The sequence below is a fragment of the Trachemys scripta genome, chromosome 7 (assembly GCF_013100865.1).
Source record: "Trachemys scripta elegans isolate TJP31775 chromosome 7, CAS_Tse_1.0, whole genome shotgun sequence".
Classification (NCBI taxonomy): Eukaryota; Metazoa; Chordata; order Testudines; family Emydidae; genus Trachemys; species Trachemys scripta.
In genome coordinates, this window is record NC_048304.1 from 110,533,112 (window position 1) to 110,555,249 (window position 22,138).

The following is a 22,138-nucleotide window of genomic DNA, read 5'->3' on the forward strand; positions in this document are numbered from 1 at the left end:
GTGTTCTATTAGTTTTGCCTCTTGTAAAAGGGGCAATGATCCTTTTTTTTAATTAAATGGTGCAAGAGTCAGGGTTCCGCCCCCTCCCCCAAATGGGTTTAGGATCACTAAGCATCCAAATTCCTTTATAATTCAGAAGGAATGAGGTGCCCACCTCCCCATGGTCCTTTTGAAAATCCCCCCCTCTCTATGTAACTTGGGGTGGGGGGTATCCCGGGCACAGAGGTGTGGCGCACAGAGAATTAACCTAGGGCTGGGGTTGGAGGAAGGGGCTGTCTCTGGCCATGCAGCGGCTTGAGCGGCGGCTTTCCCTCGTTTCAGCTGCTCCAGCCATTTCTATCCATGTTTCTGCGCGCATCCAGCTAGTGCGGTGAAAGGCGGCTCAGGAGCCCGAGCTACGGCGACCACCACCCGGCAGGACGAGATCTAAGCGGCCTGCGCCCGCCAGCAACGGGGAAAGGAAAGCGGCTGCCGGGAGTGTGCAGCAGCCGGAGCCTCCCCGCGGCAGGACCTTTTCCGGCGCGGCACAGCTGCTGCTCAGCCTCATGGACGTGAACTTGCAATTCTGGAGCACGGAGGGCAAAGTATGGAGCGGGAGAGCCCTGCCCGGGGAGCGGGGCCGCGGGGTTTCAGGGCTGCAGCCAGGGGGCATTTCTGGCGGGGCGGCTGGGAGCAGGAGATGGGTCGTATCGGGTCATGCCAGAGCCCGTGGCTGGGCGCGGGGTGGGAGTGCGGGGTCAGCCATGCGCACTGGGGCCCTGCGGGAAGGAGACTTTCCCTTGCAATGACCCTGCTCTGCTCCCGCCAGCGCTGAAGGTCGCAGGCCTCCCCAGACATGCCCCCTCGCCCTAGGACAGGGGAAGGGGCCGCCCTGAGATGCGGGGGAAGGCTGGGTGCACATCCTTCCCTGCCCACCCTGATCTGCCTGGGCAACCAGCCAGTTTTACAGCTGTGCTTTAGGGTGACCAGCCCTCCCCATATTAGGGGCTTTGTCTTATATATGTAACTGTTGTACCCCATTAAAAAGTGTCCCGGTTTTTCATACTTGCTATCTGGTCACCCTGGCTTTAGATTATGAGGTTCCTGGTTGGCTTTTGTCTCCTTTTTGGTTTATCTAGCGCCCCTAACCCGTGATGGCCCTCCACGGCGCACAGTTGAACTGCTAGAGATGCCATACCTACTGCTTCCCAAATGAAGTGGGAAGGAACATAACCATTGCCAAGTTACGGGGCATTTCTCCCCAGGGTCTTAGCAAGCAGACTTGCTTTGTTGCTGGTTTTATGAGCTCAAAGGCAACCCCAGTTTTCTCGCGGATAAAAGTTTTGCTCACTATGGCTAAGACGAAAGATGGCGCTTAGCTTGTGAATGTCATTCTGGCTATCAGATTATAACAAAAAATAGGGGATTGCTATTGCTAGTGGAAAATAAAAAAGAGTTGACAAAACAAAGAAGTAGACAGAGATTTTTGGTTTCTTTCTGTTAGCTACAGAAAAGCGTTAATTAAGCTGAACTGCAAAATATTTGTACAGTTTCCTTAATGTATATTTTTATTAGTCTTTTTTCCAAAGATTTCTTCACTGGGCAGATATTTTAGACCCTACAGTCTTACTGAATTCTAATGTAAGTACTTTACCTCTTTTTACAAAACTACAGTTTAACAGTTGTACCTTTGCACATGACTTGAATGTGTGGGTGATGTGAAGTGAGAAGTGTAAGCACAGGCTGTTCTGCTCTAGACTCAAAGGATCTGCAGGAGCAAATCCCAACAATGTTGACTCATCTCTTCCTTACTCTAACATAGATAAAATGCATTTCATAAGGTTTACTGTGATAAGCCCTTACAGTTGGGGTGTCCACATTAGATATTCAATATCCCATAACAGTTATTGTAGGAAACTAGGAGTTTCTTTGCTGTCCAGCATACTTCTATCCCCTCCTCAGTGTTGCAGCTGCACTGATGTTCAGGGTCTTGCATGGCAGCCATATAATCTGAAAAATTCCAATTAAAAATATACTGTGTTGCGCCTTCCGACAAATTCTGCCTTTAGTGTTATCTATTAGAATCTACTTAGACTTTGGCAGTATAATATGGCAGTTCATGTTTCTGTGAAATTTATGAGGCCTGAACTTAGGGGCCCCAAAAGTGAAGGAATACTAGCCCTGCCCCATTCCAGGAACAGTACAAGAAGGTGCACTTTAAACTTCTGTGCATCTCTGCAGTTCGTTTCCACTACGGGCCTGTCTAAGGGCAATCTCCCCCGTCTGCTCTTTGAACTGTTCCACTGCCTGGAATTTCTGAAGTGCTGCCTGCTGCAGCCCTGCCCCCGACAGGCTTGTGAAGAGGTCTTCAGAGGCCCCCCCCATGGCTGTCCTACACAATGTCTGCAATGAGGGAATTCTTACCCAGCTGTTTTTTAGGGCCCCTTTATCCGACATCAAAGGGCAGGGGGGAATTCCACGCTGAGGGTAGATTCTCAGCTGGTGTAAATTGCCATCACTCACTCACTGAAGTTGAAGTTCATGGCCTTTCATCACTGGAAACCAGGTCCAATAAGGATTATTCATGTATGTAAGGTTTCAGAGTAGCAGCCGTGTTAGTCTGTATCCGCAAAAAGAACAGGAGTACTTGTGGCACAAGTACTCCTGTTCTTTTTTCATGTATGTAAGTGTTTTATTAATGAGGTAAGCCCCAGTGAAATCAGTGTGGCTACTTGTGTGGGTAAATACACCTCTACCCCGATATAACGTGACCCAATATAACACAAATTCGAATATAACGCAGTAAAGCAATGCTCCGGGGGGGGGGGAGGGGGGCTGCTCACCCTGGCGGATCAAAGCAAGTTCGATATAACGCAGTTTCACCTATAACGCGGTAAGATTTTTTGGCTCCCGAGGACAGCGTTATATCAGGGTAGAAGTGTATTCTGAAGGTGTGGTTGTAACCCACTTCTTCCCCTGGTTGGAAATGTCTTTAAATCACAAGAAGTTCTAGAGGATACTTAATATATTTCACCTCAGTAAATAAGATTACTTTTTGATGTTAGATTCAATGAACAGATTTTAAGGTGTAAATATTCAGGCGTAAAGGTATTTCATTAATTATATAGAAACTGTCACACAAACTTTTGTGGCAGAATTTTTCCCCCTCTGGTCTATTGATTCTTCTTCATTAGAATCTTATCATGTATAGAGACAATACATACAGTTGGGATATCTGCTACTATCTAGGCATTTTTGTCCAATGTGATGGAAAGAAAATATTGCAGCCCTTTCTGTATATATTTTTGAAAACTTTAATTCACATTTTTAAGTGCAAACCACATTTAAAAAAAACCCTGTGAATTATCTTGACTGTGACAAAAATTGTTTATGTATAAATTTTTCTCAAGACCTACAGGGTTACAGCTGAAATATGAAGTAAGGCAGAGTGTTGCAAAGGGAGATGATATATATTCATGATGAAAAGTAAGGTCACCTAGTAGTTCTCTCCTAGAAGATCCTTGGGAAGTAGAGCCTCCAAAATTAGCGTCTAATATGTATACAATTCCTTTTCTTTATAAGTATTTGTATATTTTTCATAAAGTGGTTAGAGGCAAAAGGCATCCTTTCAAAATTTGAAGTTAAACCCTACTGAGGAAAATAGAAAGGAGCATAAACTCTGGCAAGTCAAGTGTAAAAGTATAATTAGGAAGTCCAAAAAATAATTTGAAGAGCAACTAGCCAAATGTACTAAATTTTTTGCTATTAGTTTTTGAGCATCAGAAAGAGGAAGCCTGCTAAACAATCAGTGGGGCCAGTGGATGGTCAAGGTGATAAAAGAGCATTGGAGGAAGATAAGGCCAATGCGGAGAAACTAAGTGAATTCTTTGCATCGGTCTTCACTGCAGAGGGTGTAAGGAAAGTTCTCAAACATGAGCCATTTATTTTTAGGTGACAAATCTGAGGAACTGTCCTAGATTCAGGTGTCCATTAGAGGAAATTTTGGAAAAAAATAATAAATTAAACAATAATAAGTCCGCAGGACCAAATGGTATTCACTCAAGAATTCTGAAAGAACTCCAAATGTGAAATTGCAGAACTATTAACTGCGGTATGTAACCTATAATTTAAATCAGCTTCTGTACCAGATGACTGGAGGATAGCTAATGTGATGGCAATTTTTAAAAAAGCCTCCAGAGGTGATCCTGGCAAACACAGGCTAATAAGCCTAACTTCAGGACCAGCCAAATTGCTTGAAACTATAGTAAAGAACAGAATTATCAGATACATAGATGAACACAATTTGTTGGGGAAGAGTCAACACGGCTTTTCTAAAGGGAAATCATGCCTCACCAATCTGTTAGAATTCTTTGAGGAGATCAACAAACGTGGACAAGGGTGATTCATTGGATAGTGTACTTGGACTTTCAGAAAGCCTTTGACAAGGTCCCTCACTAACGGCTCTTTAGCAAAGTAAGCAGTCATGGGGTAAGAAGTAAAGGTTCTTGCGTGGATCACTAACTGGTTAAAAGATAGGAAACAAAGGGTAGCAAAAATGGTCAATTTTCAGGATGGAGAGAGGTAAATAGTGGTGTCCCCCAGGGATCAGTACTTGAACCAATGCTGTTCAATATATTCATAAATTATCTGGGAAAAGGGGTAAACGGCGAGGTGGCAAAATTTGCAGACGATACAAAAGTACTCAAGCTAGTTAACTCTTCGCAGTCTGCTTTGGACTTACAAAAGGATCTCACAAAACTGGGTGACTGGGCATCAAAATGGCAGATGAAATTAAATGTTGGTAAATGCAAAGTAATGCACATTAGAAAACATAGTCACAACGATACATACAAAATGATGGGGTCTAAATTAGCTGTTACCATTCAAGAAAGAGATCTTGGAGTCATGGTGGATATTTCTCTGAAAACATCGTCTCAATATGCAGTGGCAATCAAAAAAGCTAACAGAATGTTAGGAACCATTAGGAGAGCGATAGATAATAAGACAGAAAGTATCATAACGCCTCTGTATAAAGCCATGGTACACCCACACCTTGAATACTGCATGCAAATCTGGTCGCCCCATCTCAAAAAAAGATGGAATAGAATTGGAAAAGGTACAGCGAAGGACAGCCAAATTGATTAGGGGACTGGAATAGCCAGGGCTGGCTCCAGGCACCAGCCTAGCAAGCTGGTGCTTGGGGCGGCACATGGAAGGGGGCGACATGTCCAGCTCTTTGGCGGCGGGTCACTCACTCCCTCCCTCTCGTCGGGAAGGACCTACTGCCGAATTGCTGCCAAAGAAGCAGTGGCGTAGAGTCGTGGAAGTGCCGCAGATCGTAATCGCGACTTTTTTTTTTTTTTTGGCTGCTTGAGGCCTGGAGCCGGCCCTGGGAATAGCTTCCATATGAGGACAGATTAAAAAGACTGGGACTTTTCATCTTAGAAAAGAGATGATTAAGAGGGGATATGATAGAGGTCTATTAAAATCGTGACTGGTGTGCAGAAAGTGAATAAGCAATTGTTATTCACTCCTTCACATAACACAAGAACTGGGGTCACCAAATGAAATTAATAGGCAGCAGGTTTAAAACAAACAAAAGGAAGTACTTCTTCACACAACGCACAGTCAACGTGTGGAATTCATTGCCAGGGGATGTGACGGCCAAAACTATAACAGGGTTAAAAAAAGAGCTAAATAAGTTCATGGAGAATAGGTCCAGTAATGGTTATTAGCCAGGATGGTCAGGGATGCAACACCATGCTCTGAGTGTCCCTTGCCTGTGTTTGCCAGAAGCTGGGAGTGGACGACAGGGGATGGATCATGCGATGATTGCCTGTTCTGTTCATTCCCTTTGAAGCACTTGACATTGGCCACTGTTGGAAGACAGGAAACTGGGCTAGATGGACCATTGGTCTGACCCAGTACGGTTGTTCTTATGTTAAATTAGAAGTTCAACTGTAAGGGAAAGCTGTAAGATCCAATACTTCATTTTAAACTTATTAAAGTTAAGATGCTGGAGGATCTGATGATATAGTGACTCGTATTTCCTTGGCTAACTGATCTATGTTATGTTTTCATTTAAAATTAGACATTCAGCTGCTTGTGAGGGAAAACAAAACAATGTATCTGGTGTGCAAGTTACTCAAGCCAGCAAACATGCACGTGCATAATTTTAACCAAGTAGTTCCATTGATTTCAGTGGGACTGTTCACATGCTTAAACTTAGGCACACGCATAAGTGTTTGCGGGTTTGCCACCTAAAATAACGCACTGGACCCGATAATGCGATTGATGGAGGGGTTGACATAAATTATGTGTGCGCGCATAATCTTGAGGCCACTGAACTGGTGTAGTCCAGATCAGCGTGTATGTGTAAAAGCGTATGAGCGTGATGATCTAATTTTGTATTTATAAGCACCAAGCCAGCACAGAAGGGCGGTTACAACAGAAGTTTTGGATGGAGGAGTGGGGATGGGAGGAAGGTATTGGAAAAGAATGACTGATCTTTATTTCTGGTTTTGTTTTTTTAGGAAAAAATAGAAAAATCCAGATTACTCTTACAAACCAATGCTCAAACTCTTCAAGAGCTTTTACAGGACAAAAAGGTATCCAACACATATCCTCTAATAAACTGTTGTTATGTATATGTTTGTACATATCTCATTTGAATATTTGACTTTTCTTTTAGCAGCCTTATTTAGCTCTTGGAGCTTGGGGGTTTTGCCTGAGTGATGAATGAGGGTCCTTCTTGCTGGACTTCTAAAATGACTTCTTAGGAGCAGTTTATGTATAAGAAGATTTTAGGAATGCCACTTTGTGTGTCACTCTGAAGCCTAAAATGCCTGAGTTGGTGTGAAGTGATAGAAACAGCATGGTTGAGAGCTCTTTTTGTTCAGAACATCACCAGGTTCAATCATCGCCTGGAATTGCAAACTGTTGCACTCAGTATTTAAGTTCTCAGCAACTGTTGGCATTTTTACATACATGACTGTATGACTGATACCCGACTGCACAGATTTCAACTACTAGTTGCTCTTACAGTAGAATCTTAGAGTTATGAAGTGACTGGTCAACCACACACCTCATTTGGAACCAGAAGTACACAATCAGGCAGCAGCGGAGACACTCCCCCTCGGCCCCCCCCCCCCAAAAAAACCCAATACAGTACTGTGTTAAATGTAAACTACTAAAAAAAAGGAAAGTTTTAAAAAAAAGATTTGACAAGGTAAAGAAACGGTTTCTGTGCTTGTTTAATTTAAATTAAGATAGTTAAAAGCAGCATTTTTCTTCTGCCTAGTGAAGTTTCAAAGCTGTATTAAGTCAAGGTGCAGTTGTAAACTTTTGAAAGTAAAACCATGACGATTTGTTCAGAGTCATGATCACTTCAGAGTTATGAACAACCTCCATTCCCAAGGTGTTCACAACTCTGAGGTTCTACTGTAATTAATTTGGACAGACTGTTTGCTGGACCCTAATGATTTGTTTAAGAGTTATACCTGAGCGTGTGTCTATTTGAGTACTTTATAATATTGCTCATGGAAAATAGAGGCTACATACTTCATGAATGAAAAAGCTGTCACGACTGTATTAGAAAAGACAGGTGCTCAGAGAGTCTGAGATACATAAGGGGCACACCAAAAAAAAAAGCTTCAAAAAATCTGCGTTACCACTGAGATTTTCAGTCTCTTATAAGCTGCTAGAAGAATTCTTAGGGTAGCTGCTGACCTTAATTTTGGACTCCAGTTCCATCATTCATTTGTGCATCTTATTGCATCAGTTCTCTTAAAAACTGCCGGAGAATCATAGGAATCAGTCCTCTTGATAACTTAAGACTTCTGCTCTCTCCCACAGCTCAGACATAGAGTCTGTACATTCCTGTCTGATGTGAACTATGCAAAATCTTTATTACATTTATTTTAAATCGTCGATGCTTCATCGTCACATGGGCTGCAGATGAACTGCCACTATTCCAGCTTGGTCTGTCCATAAGTTCTCATAAACTAAGCAGTGGCAGGCTTGGTCAATACTTGAATGGAAAACCTCCACAGAGAATCTTTCTGCAGGAAGTAGTACTGAACTGATGATTCATTAGGTGGAATTCTTTGGTTCATCATTGAATCACATGTCCCAGGCTGGTGTTAGATAGCGCTGTGTTACTAGAGGTGCTGTCTTTGGGATGAGATGTAAAATTAAGTCGTGACCACTTGTAATTATTAAGATTTTCCTGGCCATTTTTTTGGAAGAGCTGCTGTGTTTAGACTTTATGCCAAATTAAGGGCTGGTTGCATTCTATCCTAAAATTCCATTGCTATTTCAGCTGTATTTTTTACTCACTTTCTGACCTGATGGTTTTGTATGTTCTAATGCTGTTAGACAACAATAACAACATTTCAGGACAGAAAACAAATAAAATATTGTATTCAGTAGAAACTATGGGGGAATTTTAGGGAGAATATAATCAAACAGATGTGTGTGTGACATGCTATGTATAAATGTCAGTTATCGTTACAGAAAGATTATATAGAATAAACAAAGTTAAAATAAGATTTTAGCCATTAAACCTCTTCTGAAGTGCCATTGCTAATCTTATTTTCAAATCATGCTAGGTAAAAGAAGCCTGGAAGCTGAGTCTGGTGAGTTTATAAAAGATGTTGGAATTTGCTTCTCATATTTTTCATTTAGGCTGAGAGAGAAATGTGCTAACTTTCTTTTCTTTTTCTTTAAGTCCTCTGTGCACCCTGGTACTGGCGAGATAATTCCCCTTGTGTTTAGACCACCAGGTCAGTTGCTGTAATAGAAGCTTGCTACACATTTTGACAGGTTTCCAATGACTGAAACTCTTGGGGGCCCTTTTAGTTACAGAAAAATGAGGCCACCGTTATTCATGTTGGTTATATTTATCTCAGTTGAAGACTATTCCCGTAATCCTTTGAAGAAAATTTATTTGTATACACCTTTCACATAGTTCATCTGCTCTGAGCAGTGTCTGCACTCCGACTCTCTCAGGGGAAATATACTGACCAGTCACTAATTTTTGGCACCATATGAACAGTACCCAAATCTGTTAATGTATATTCTGGTGCACTGGGTTTTCCCTTAATCCACACACCTATGGTCTGACACAACCTGCTTTGCTCCAGACTGGTTGGAGTCCGTCTTGTAGGTAGAATCTGGTTGGGAAATATTAAGCCAGGATTACACAGAGTCTGGGTGAGACACAGATATACTTTCACGAAGGCTATTTATTCATTACTTAATGTAACCTCTCACTTTTCTTATGCAAACCTTGTCACCACAGCTGTCTTTTGGGAGGAGTGAAATGAATTCCCTATGGAGCTCTGTTATGTAGCTTCCCATTAGCACTGTTGATGTAGACTGTTGCATTTTATGAGAGTAGTATCTTGGCGATGCTTCCACCTCCTGGTTGGGGAATGAGAGACAAAGGTCAAACCCCAGTGCTTTCTTTTGGATTAGTCATTCGCGTTTCCTCTCCCCTCATCCCCAAGCCAACTACCTAGCCCCACAAATTGATTTACTAAAAAATGTTGTTTCTTCTTTTAGCTTTCCTGCCCTTAGCCACCCCACTGGTGAGTAATGATGAAAGATTGCAATGGGTCTATGTGTGTATTTTTAATTATCTAAATTTTCAGAAGTGATGAGTCATTTTAGGCATCTCAATTTTTGAGTGCCAGATGTCGAGTTGGATATCCAAAAATCGAGACACACCAAACCACTGGTTGCTTCGCTTTCCAAACATCCAAGAATGTCGTTCACACATGAAAGTCCATCATTCAAATGTCATCTGTTGAAATTCATGAGCCAGTTAGAACAAGGCCTGACTTTCCTATATTTACCCAGAATTGGATTTAGAGAAAGACACAGAAAGCCTCATACTCTGCTGCTTGGAACCAGAATATTATCTACTTGTAAATACATTGCAGGGTGCCAGTGAAAATACACATGAGTGGAAAATAATTCTTGTAATAATGCCCCAAAGTTTACGTACTGGGTATATATGTCACAATTTGGGGAGCTTTAATAGATAGGGCTAGATTAAACCTGGGCATAAGCAAATACCACTCCTCATTGACAAGAGTTGTGTATTAAATCAAGTGTGTGTTGCATATCTCTCTCCATGGATTTGGACTCCACTCATTTGATAACTGCTGTATCTTGGTCAACATCATGGATTGAACTATACATCTCCAGAACTAAAAGCATGACTCCTGACCGCTTGAGCCAAAGAGTCAAGCTCTGTAGCTGAGAGCTGTGACAGACCCGTAGCCTGTGGATCAGGGACAAGTAATGCACGCTGACCCCTGTGGTTACAGTTGCACCACTTATGCTACAGCTGAATTTGGTCCATAAATGTCAAAGTGTAGCAGCTGGAAAGTAAATCCTTAAGGATCAGGCCTGGGATCATATTAGGCTTAGCATCTGTACCCTCCAACGAAGACTGAGTACCTGACTCTTGTTCTTCCTTGTTTCTAATATTTCTATGATCTGACTTCATTTGTTTCTCTTTGTATCCCACAGCTGTGAAGGTGTCTGTTATTCCTGGTGTGAGAGTGTATCACCCAGCTAGTCTCATACCCACTGTTTGAATGACTGTATTTCTCTTTTCTGTTAAATGGGAAAGTAAATATGCCTCAATATATGGAAGGGATATATGGCTTGTTGGGCCACTAAGGGTGAATGGGGGGTCCACAGCAAGAAACTACTGGTGTCTTTGCACAGCAGCTCCCCTAATAAGCCCCTATCTTGGCTAAGGCCTTTGGTGCTATTGTAAATAATAATTAATAATAAATCAGTCTCCTTCATACAGGGCCAGCTCCAGGCACCAGCCTACCAAGCATGTGCCTGGGGCGGCACCTGGAGGGGGGCGGCGCTCACCCGGGGAGAGCGGAGCCGCAGCGGGCTCGCCACCCTCCTCCCGGCGCTCTGGCCAGTCGGGGCGAACGGGGCCGCGGCCGGTGTGACACACCGGGCTCGCCGCCCTCCCCCCGGTGCTTCGGCTGGCCGGGGAGAGCAGGGCCGCGGCTGGGCTCCCCGCCCTCCCCGCGGCGCTCCCCGCCAGGGGCCGGGGGGCGGCGGGAGGCTTTTTTGCCTGGGGCAGCAAAAAAGTCAGAGCCGGCCCTGCCTTCATACTTAAATCAGCCACTGCTGTCCATAGGTCCCTGGATTAATTGAGACTAACTTTCCCTTGGTGTTTTCCTTTTAGATTTTTGCTAGTTTACTACCACACAGAGGAGCAAAGCAAGCAATTATTTGGCAGGTAACAACCATTTTCATTCTACAGTTATAAGTCTGTTACCCAAGATCCAAAAATACACTGTTGTTTACATTCTCCTTTTCTGCAGTTCCTATTTCATGCTTACACTGCTGGATTCACCGTAGCAAATGGAAATGCTACAGTTAAAGCTGAAGTATGTGCGTTTTTTAAAATGATTATTATTTTTCAGTTGCATGATACCACTTTGAACATGAGCTGATGAAATTGAACTTACATAGTGTGTGTGTTCTGACTTTTAGGAAACTGCATTGCCACAAAAGCAACTCCTTATGTACACAGGTGCCGTCTCTTATTCAGCATGTATGGGAGTACGTATTTGCATTATCTCAATAATTACTTTCTGATACTCTGGCTTGGGGGACTGATAATGGGATTGTCACAAGGCCTAGTACCCTCTAAGTCAGTTCTTCCAGAGCCCAAAGTCACCCTTGCTAGTTTCCTCCCAGTCCGGTTGGGTATAGAAGATTGCGACCTCTGTTGCTCTTGATCAGGAATGTAAGCCTTTACCTGTGCTACTTACTCCTCTTCCTCTGAGTTTAGAATTTAGTAGCTTTTTTTCCTGCCAGTATTAAATTCTGTTTTTATCATTCTCTATCTCTGTTAGTCTAGAAAATAGAGAAGAAACCGTAGAATGAACATTGGTTCTACAAAACACAAACTAATTTAGCAGGTCATCGTGAATTATTACTAGTTAGGTTCTAGATCCAAGTTTTTAGCTCATACCTACCTTTATAACTGATTAAATTTCAGTGCTCCAAGCCATGGTAAAGTTTTGGGTTTGAAGCTACGACCTTTGGGAATGTTCAGTTTGGGAGTTTTGGCCTCAGTCTATCATCGGATTCAAGGTTTTAGATTTATGGGGATTTCAAACTCCAGGGCTGTTCAATCACCAGTAAATTCAAGAACACAACAAGTATATCTAAGATTTATTGAATTACACTATAATGGGAAAAACTTCATGTTTGCATGGTGATATGTATTGCTAAGAAAACTTAAATGGTTTTAAGTTCATTTCCTACACCTAGATACCCATAGTGTCTGGGTCCTTCATAAATATTTAGACAGATTGATCATGTATTTTTATTCCCACTCGTAAGCTCTTTTAGTATCTGTTAATTTCACAGTTGACATTTTTATAGCACATGTGCTGATACTGAGTAGTACCGACTACTGTCCAGAATAGAATTATTAAATACCATTTTTCTTTGATAAGGGTTTCATTTTCCCTTTTTTCTGTAAAACGTGTAATCACAAAAAACCCAGTTATTAGAGAAAATTTGTTCTCCTTTAAATTGTTAAACCGGATTTCTTTTTTTAACAGCCTAGTTTTATCAAAAGCATTTAAAATACAAAGCCACAGGTTGTTTTCTTTTTCCAGTCTGTGGCCCAAATTTCATTATTGATTTAATTATCAGAATATGTGTTTCTTCCAAATTTCTTAGGCATTTCCTTACTTTGTCATGACACAACATAAACTGAGTGGTCCTATGCAAACATTCTTCAAAAGAATTTTACCCATTCCACTTCTTGGTGAGTAAAAGTAAATTGAAAACAAATAGCTGTGGATTTGTTCTTGTATCTGTTACAGCCCATATGCTGCCATCAGTCTGCCTTTAGAACTTCTATATCTTTATATAGAACCAAACCAGGATATAACCCTTAGTCTTCACCTGCTGCCTTCACTGGGTAGTTATTTTCTGCATGAAAGTTATATCTAGCTATTTTGCATTCTCTGTTTAAAGGTCAGTGCTATGAACTATCATAAAATCCTAGGGCATTCTCCTTACTTCTATATACAGGACATGCAACCATATCTCTTGAGGAAATAAATTCCTGTGCATGGATATGCCACCATTTTTCTCTGATGTGTGACCTCTTTGTCAGTGAAGACATTATCTCTGCAGCCACTGTTGTGGAAAAAGTGAGACTCATTACAGCAGGTTCTTGTCAACTTTGTAAGGCTATCAGGCTAAATTTGTCACTGGCGTAACTCCATTGAGGTCAGTGAAATTTCACCAGGGATGAACTTGGCCTGTAATTTAATGGCTGAAAGTTGCATTCATTACTGGCATGTTATTTCCCACCGCTATTAAAAGGAAGCGGCAACCTTTTTTAACTGAAATTTATAAGGTACAATAAATGTCATCCTATCTGTTACATGGAATGTAACAGGGCATGTGGCTTCCCGTACGTGTTCTTCAGATCTGCTTAGAAGCCCACTTTTGATGGAATAGAAATGAAAATACTGAGAGTCCGGATCTCCTGAGTTCTATGTCAAGTGCTGACACTGACTCTCCTCCCTTGGACTGGTCACTTAGACCTGTGTCTCCTCATCTGAAAACTTACTTAATGATAGGAATGTTGAAGGTAATTGGTGACTATTGGTCTTAGTGTTTGAAACAAATTGTGCTGACAACTTTATTGAACAGCCCTTCAAAAAGTTAATGAAAAGATAAACCTAACATTTCAAAAAGGGCTAACTCCCTAGCACTTCCCTGGTATGTTTGGCCCATGCTGCTGTTCACAGTTCTGCAGTCACCTTCAGAGTTGAGGGCTTATTTTTGGTAAGAGTTTTGTTCTGACAGCTGAGGCAGGAAACCCAGTGGACTCTCAACTCCTCATATTCTGTATCCCCTTGTGTCATTAGCCTAGGATCACAAAACTGTTTTCAGTGATAGTCGCTACACTGGATATTTTAAGACAATGGACTGCTAAGTCCAGAAGGGAAATGAAATATTCTTGTTGTGTACTAGGTGAATGGGGGTTGCTCTGAATTAAAGCATTGAGGCACATTATTTGAGGTATGCAGCTGGGGAGCGAAGTACATAATTGAGTTCTGTTGATCTTATCACTGAGCAGTGTGGAGCTTAGTGCAGAAGGCAGCGGACTGAGACTTGGGATACCTAGGTTCAATTCCTATCAAGTATGACTTGCGGAGTTCATCCCAGAATATCACTGGAATTTTAAAATGTGCATTAATTATAAATGTCCTAATACTGAAGTGGTAAAATCTAATTGGGGCAAAACAACTTTAAAAAACAAACCCAAAACCTTTTTACTTTTCCAGCCTGCCTGAGTGTATTTAATGTGATGATTGTCCGAGGAAATGAGTATGAGAATGGAATTGAAGTTATGGACAAGAATGGCAAGGTCATAGGAGTGTCACAAAAAGCTGGGCTGAAGGTAGGCAAACCAAGATATGTTCATGCTGGTTTGTTTTCCCTCCCAATAAAAAGCTGGACTTAGTATTGAGAATAGAGTGAATTAACTGTACTGGAGCCAGGAACTTCTGTGTTTTAATCCAAGCTTATCCACCAATTTGATCTGTGGACTTGGACAAATTCCTTTAAACCAGGTTGGGCCAAAACCCTGGCTTTGTGCAGGTTTACAGAGGATAGAGCCCCCCACCCCCGATCCCAATGCATCCGATGCAATGGCCAGCCTCAGTGGCACAAGCACAGGCCTTCCTTCCTTCCTTCTAACCCTAGTGGTGCAAACCACCACAAAAGAAGAGAGAAGGCTGCATGTGGGTTGGGGATGCAGGAGGAGATGGGTCACTTTGAGTCCATGAGAGCAGATGAAGCTCAGTGCCTTTAAAAGGCTACTTTTGCAAGGCTGAACTAGTTTAAAATAACTTCCATGTCAGATGAGCTGTATAATGCATCAGTGGGAACCTCCCTGTTTTTGAGATAACACAGAATCCACAACTGGTATACTCACCACTTGAAAGAGTTTCGTTTCCCTTTTAGAAAGAAATCCTACCAAAAATTTTGACCCTTCACTTAACTGTTGCATGAAATCCTAGCGTGGTATAGCACCTAAGAAAATGGGGTCCGGGTCCATGACTAGCTATGGTAATACAAATAATAAGTTACCAAGACTAAAAGCAAAGCTGCATGAGTGCAGTGCGGGAGCGTCAGATAGCTCTAACTTGAATCACATTTTTCTTAGGCAGTACAAGAGACAGCTTTATCAAGAGCAGCCTTGTTTGGGACAGCAGTAATTATTCCAGAGTCACTTCTCTACTTCTTGTACCGGTAAGAGGTTCTACTACTAGGGGGTGTGGCTGTCAAGTTCTGGGGTGCAGTCCAGACCAGTGAGGGGTTGTGTCACTGCCTGCCCTGCAACCTTGGGCGTCTCACAACGCTTTGCTGCTGCAGCTCCCAACCTGGGGCACTCACATCCAGGCTACAGGTCACACCCTGAGTCTGTGTATAGCTGTAGCGCTGGTCTAACAGTGCTGACCCCAGCAGCCCGTCAGCAACACACCATTCACAGTCTGGCTTCCACCAGCCTTGGTTACTATTTGCAGCATGACCCCAACAAACTCCCAGTCCCAGATTTTCCCCAAAACATGTGTTCTGTACTGTCCAGCCCTCTGCTGTACAGTTCAGATATTGAAGGTCCGTTGCCTCTGTAAAGGGTCAATATTCAACAGTTTGCTGCTATAACTGGAGTCACAAAACAGATCAGTTTTAACACACATACTGGATTGGTTTAGATTAATAATAAAACAGTTTTATTAACAAAAGAAAATAGAATGTTAAGTGAATTCAAGTATCTGGTATTAAAGTCAGAAATGGTTACAAGAGAAATAAAGATAAAATGCTTTCTAGTAGCTAAAACTTGACAAGCTAGACTTGGCTCAAGGTAAAATCCTTACCACATGTTCCCAGCTATATGGCCAACCAAATTATCAGGTCAGGATCTCTTCCCCCACCTCTCCCCCCCCATTCCCCAGAGTCCAAGGGATGGTTCCTTTGTCTTCTTAGGTGAAGAGAATAGAGATCCCTTGGGGTTTTCTGCCTCTTCTTTTATAGTCCAGTTAACCAGTTAGGGGGGAGGGATAGCTCAGTGGTTTGAGCATTGGCCTGCTAAACCCAGCGTTGTGAGTTCAATCCTTGAGGGATCTGGGGCAAAATCAGTACTTGGTCCTGCTAGTGAAGGCAGGGGCTGGACTCAATGACCTTTCAGGGTCCCTTCCAGTTCTATGAGATAGTTATATCTCCATATTATAACTTTTGAAGTAGATTCTTCTGAGGGTTGCCCCTCAAAGCAAAGTTTATTCAAAAAGTAAAGAAGGCACCATGGAGTCTGTGGTGTAGGAGGCTCCGTGCTCTTCCTTCTCACCTGTGTTTGCTGAAATGCAAATTTGGTTTGTCTGTTGCCATCTCCACTCTCTCCTGTCTCAAAGACCCTGTTTACTACTTATATGTAAATTGAGGTAAACACACATTTCTTCATCCAAGATACTTCTGCCTGGGCAGGGCTGTATGGTTTTGGCAATGTTCTAAAAACATTATACAGGGAGATTTCATAATTTTACATATAATGTTGCAACTTAGAATTCACCGTGATATTAATGACCAGTAAGTTGTTAGTTTTCAAATGATACCTCACAAGACACATTTTGTACAAAGAGTATTACAATAGGGTGTGAATACCGAGGTGCTTTCAGTCACAGTGGAGAGGGCATTAGAATCCTTATTGACTATTCTGACTTCATTGCTTGCTTCTATTTTTCTGCTTGAGTTTTACTTGTATTGCTACTGTGTAGGCTTGCAGTATAGACTATGCCAAGGAAAGAATTTAAGTGAACTGAGAAGTTATACCAGAAGGATCCTTGGGTGGCGTTCCTACGCGCTAATGTAACATAATTAATAAAAACATCCTGCTGATTAATAACTGTGTACAATGTGAAAGTATAATGCTTCCAAGAACTGGCTAAATAGAACAGCAACAGACAAAATGATCCAAGAAAAAAATCTGAATTAAAGGACTGAGGCATTTCAAACCCATAATGGTACCTTCTGTTTTCCCTTTAAGTGTTGTTGCTTATGTCCCAATCCTGCATTGTCATCCATATGTGAACAATAATGCAGGATCTGGGCTCAAAATAATAGTAAAGAAGACCATGCACACGGTAGGGAGCAAGGGAATAGCAAGAACCTAAGTTATATAATAAAGAAAACACCAGCAAGGAATGTAAAATTATTTCACTTACTGTAGCACGATAGCTTTAATTTCCCCCTGTAAAATAGTATTTAACATCCTTTGTTTCATTAGCGATTCTGGTTTGACAGTTAAGCATGTCAGGTCTGCCTTGAACAATAATTTATCTTCCCAACTCTTTTGACAGCACAAACTTTTTACTCAGAAATCCACATGCTTTGACCCCACTGAGACTGATTATGACTGTTTCAGCATTGGGTGCGATGCTACCAGTTTCATTCAGTGTATTCCCGCAGTTGGGAGAGGTATGTCAGTTTATCCAAACTCTGTTCTTCCTGTTCTCTAGATAACTTTTTAGGACTGATTGCTATGTGGAACATCTGCCATGTGTCTACTGCCAACACTTTAAGATGAGATAGCAATAATCAGCAGGATTAAAATTACTACAGTACTAAAAGTGGATCAGTGGTTTTAAATTGTGATGCTGCTTGTCAGATTCCGTGGGGCACAGACTCAGTGTACAATTAATTTGTGTTGAGAGTAACCATATGTACCTCATTCAAATTAGTCATCTCAATGCACCATGGTAAGCTAAAGCAAACACTGAAGCTTCACTCCTGGAGTTCTCTGTGATTGGGGGGTGGAGGGAACCTAGCAGGGGAGTTTTGGTTTTTCCAGTCCTGGACTTGGCAAGGGTGTTCTTGAGAGGCTTAACTTATCATGAGTCCTTTTTTCCTCAAACTGAAAGCCAGTATATCATATCAAACAAGCAAACCAAAGGGTGGGTTACACTCTCTTCCTTAGAAATCCCTGAGTTTCCCCTGTTCCAAATAAGGGAGATGTTTAAATCAGTACCTCACTCTCCTCCCAGCATGCCTTCCCAGGCTCTTAACTAGTCCCAGCAACCTTGGAAACTAGACGCCCAGCAGTCCCGGGAGTGTCAATCGAGTACCTTGGAACTCCAGTCTTACGCCCTAAACAAAGAGAGGAGTCTGGGATTCCTTCCAAGATCATTTTCTCTCCCTCAGCAACCCTGTTTGAGGAACTCTTTCAGAAAACCCTAACATGGGACGATACAGATCCAGGAAGAGTCCCTTACTAATGTTAAAGGTCTAGCGTACCCGGTTACAGTGACATAGGTAGACTAGAGTTGATGGAATTTCTGAAGTCGTATGATGAAAGTACAAGTGGCTTGTTCCTTTTTCCTCTTTATGATTTACTCACCACATAGAGAAAGTTACCAGTTATAGTATAAGAGCCACCCAAAGTATATCACATGGCAACTGCCTGATACTCAAAGTTGGAGATTATACTGTGGTCTAGATCAGGGGTGGGCTAAATTTTTGGCCCAAGGGCCATATCTGGATGGGGAAATCACTTGCAGGGCCATGAATGTAGGGCTGGAGCAGGGGGTTGGGGGTGCAGGAGGGAGTGTGGGGTGTGAGAAAGGGTGCGGTGTGCAGGAAGGGGCTCAGGGCAAGGGGTTGGGGCAGAGGAGGGGAGCGGGATGTACGAGGGGGCTCAGGAAAAGGGGTTGGGGTACAGGAGGGTGTGCAGAGTGCAGGAGGGGGCTCAGGGCAGTGGTGCAGGGAAGGGTGCGGAGTGCGGGAGGGGGCTCAGGGCAGGAGGTTCGGGGTGCAGGCAGGGACTTCGGGTGCAGGATGCAGCAGGGGGTTGGGGTGCAGGCAGGGGGCTCAGGAAAGGGGGTTGGGGTGCAGGAGGGGTGCAGGGTGTGTCAGGGGGTTGGGGTGAAGGCAGAGGGCTCAGGACAGGGACTTGGGGTACAGGAGGGGCGTGGGGTGTGTCAGGGAGTTTGGGTGCAGGCAGAGGGCTCAGGGCAGGGGGTTGGGGTACAGGAGGGGTGAGGGCAGGGAGTTGGGGTGCAGGAGGGGTTCGGGCTCCAGCCTGGTACTGGTTACCTGGAGCAGCTCTGGGGCGGCAGCGGTGCACACCGGGGCCAGGGCAGGCTCCCTGCCTGCCTGTCCTGGCCCCGTCCCTGTGCCACTCCAGGAAGCAGCTGGCACTGCACCATGTCCCTGCGGCCCCTGGGGGGTGGGGGAGCAGAGAGCTTCGCGTCCTGCCCTTGCCTGTGGGTACCTCCCCCGAAGCTCCCATTGGCTGCAGTTCCGTTTCCAGCCAATGGAAGCTTCGGGGGAGGTACCCACAGGCAAGGGCAGCGCGCAAAGCTGTCGGCCCCCACTCCCCCAGGGGCTGAAGGGACATGGTGCTGACCGCTTCCTGGAGCGGTGCGGGGGCCATGGGGGTGGCAATCTCGCGGTCCGGATCCGGCCCACGGGCCATAGTTTGCCCACCCCTGGTCTCGATAATGCATTTCTTTAAATGTGGGGAAGATAACTAAAAAAAAAATAGCAGCCAAAAACCACACCTCATTCAGTCTTGTTTTTAATTACACTTTATTACATGTTTTAAGTTATGTAAAGTTTGGTGTAGATATAGCTTTGACTTCTATGTGTTAGGACCCAAAGTAACACTAGTGACGTAAGTCTAATCCTCTTGTTTATATTTCAGATAAAACGAGATGACCTTGAAAAAGAGATTTTGTCATCCACAGAAGAAACTGAGCTTTTTTACAACAGGGGAGTTTAGGAAATGGCTTTAACTTTTAAGTGTGCTTTTGATGAAACTGAATTTGTACATCCATACAAGGCTTCAAACCTAAATCAATGTGTCTAGTGTATTTTTGAATAGAAGTCATGGGGGGGGGGGGCTTCAGACCGGGCTTGGAACAGTACATTTTTAAATGGACAGACTAATCTAAACCATCTGCAAGATCCCCCATACAACCCTGTGTGTGAAAATAGCTTAATAATGCCTATACTTTACATGTGATTAACTTCAGAAAGAGAAAAATATTGTATAACTGTACCCATCAGAAACATCAGCATTCTGTACTTTCTCCCAAGGCAATGTCGTTGATTCCCTACTTATTAAAACCTATAACTACATATTACTTAAAAGGCTTTATTTTCCCATTGTTCCCTCTTTTGAAATACAACACAGGGAAGATGACTGGTAAAAGGATAAACATCAGTGGGTGGAGAGGGGGGGGAGGTGTTTTCCTTCTTACAAAGCTTTTAATGCTGTTTCACACTTAGTGACTGAGGTAGCAATGTAGTATTAATATTTTCATCTGGGGAGGTGACTTTGAGCCCAGGATGTAGGGTGAGAACAAGATTATCCCCACAAAAAGTAATGTCAATAGACTTGATCAAGGGATAAAAAATAAGTGACAGATGGGAGTCACGTTGGGTTTACTGGTTAATGAAATGATTTTAAAACAGTACAACCCTGATGGTAACACAACTTTGCTTAAACTTAATTGGGAAGATGTTCAGGTAGAGGGTGTCCAGAAACAAACTACAGAACCAACCTCAGGAACTTCCCCTGAAATTCACTCTTAAGATGAAAGTTTTGAGACCTGATTCAAAAGCCACTGAAATCAAAGGGAGTCTTTTCCTTTGACTTCAGTGCTCTTTGGGTCAGACCTGAAGAAGACAGCAGCTGTGGTTTTCTGATCCTACGGTGAGAGGAGTTAGAAATAAATCTTTGTTGCTACAGAGTGACTGTATTCATCCAATATCAGAGGGGTAGCCGTGTTAGTCTGAATCTGTAAAAAGCAACAGAGGGTCCTGTGGCACCTTTCAGACTAACAGACGTATTGGGAGCATAAGCTTTCGTGGGTAAGAACCTCACTTCTTCAGATGCAAGTCATCTGAAGAAGTGAGGTTCTTACCCACGAAAGCTTATGCTCCCAGTACTTCTGTTAGTCTCAAAGGTGCCACAGGACCCTCTGTTGCTGTATTCATCCAAATTAGCTTGCATGTGAAAACTGCTCCAGAGAAGAGAATGAAGGCACATTTCCTGCATTATTACTGCTTCAAGCAACTTCAGCATGTGTATCTACACTAGGGAGAAAAGGTGACAGTGCAAACAGGTTTCTATGAGGGGAAACATGCTTGGGGAAGGTATTATGGATTAACCTTAAGCTGTTTACTATTCCTTATTCACTGTCCCTTCATTTAACTCAGAGGGGTGAGGAGAAACAAATAGGTCTTTCCTGGGGCGGAAGGCGAGTAGTTATAGCAGGCCACCAAATAACTGTGGCAGAGTATTCAGCTGTCATGGTATCTGGTTATGAAGCTGTATGGCAAATAAAACACAGCAGAATCATGGTTAGCAGGGGGCTCTAACTCCATTACTGAGGCAGCTCTGCAAGATGTGGGAGTGCACAGGCTGCAGGTGATGCCTACACCTTATCAGTTATTTCATAATGGATTTTACAGAAATAATCTCTAAACAGAATACCACTCCCAAATTAGTACTTTCAGCCCTGTCTTTGCCACAGCCTCAGAGAGAAGATGGCATAAGGCAGACCCCTGTCATTTTAAATCTGAAGGTTCTCATTTTCTCACACTTTGTAGCTACCTTGCAGTCCTTACAATCCTTCCTCATAGGAAAGCAGAGGCAGGCACAAAAGAAACTGGTAGGAAAATAGCTATTTTTGAGAATTTGTGGCATGTTGGCAAAACTATAAATTAGGAGGCTACAGGAATGGCTGCTTAATCATATTTCACACAGCACCCTGACTGCCACTTACTACTGCTACATTCCATAATCAGTTTTATTTTTCCTCTTGCCTGATTATATTTAGAGTGGCAGTAGATCTTTTGCTACTCCTACAGAGGATATCTATGTATTCTGTCGGTGGTATTATATAGCTCTCCAAAGGAATATACCGTAAAAACCCCAACTAGTAGTAGGAAGAAAAACAAAGCCCTTCTCACACAGTAATGGCAGCAAAAGCTGTACTACATGGATTATGGTGAGACTTCACTGATGTGACTATTTATAAAAGGATTGTGAGTAGCTTGTTTAGATCAGCTCACTCAT

General features: G+C 42.9%; 1 protein-coding gene across 1 annotated transcript; it reads left to right on the forward strand.

Annotated features, from left to right (window-relative positions):
• The first annotated feature begins 105 nt into the window (after window positions 1-105).
• SFXN4 (sideroflexin 4) lies at window positions 106-20,198 on the forward strand. Its single transcript, XM_034775231.1, has 14 exons — window positions 106-584; window positions 1,555-1,620; window positions 6,513-6,587; window positions 8,589-8,615; window positions 8,708-8,762; window positions 9,544-9,569; window positions 11,204-11,257; window positions 11,343-11,408; window positions 11,515-11,583; window positions 12,718-12,805; window positions 14,343-14,458; window positions 15,227-15,312; window positions 17,415-17,532; window positions 19,757-20,198. The coding sequence occupies exons 1-14, from the start codon at window positions 546-548 to the stop codon at window positions 19,832-19,834; spliced, it is 963 nt and encodes a 320-aa protein (XP_034631122.1). The 5' UTR covers window positions 106-545; the 3' UTR covers window positions 19,835-20,198.
• Window positions 20,199-22,138: the final 1,940 nt, after the last annotated feature.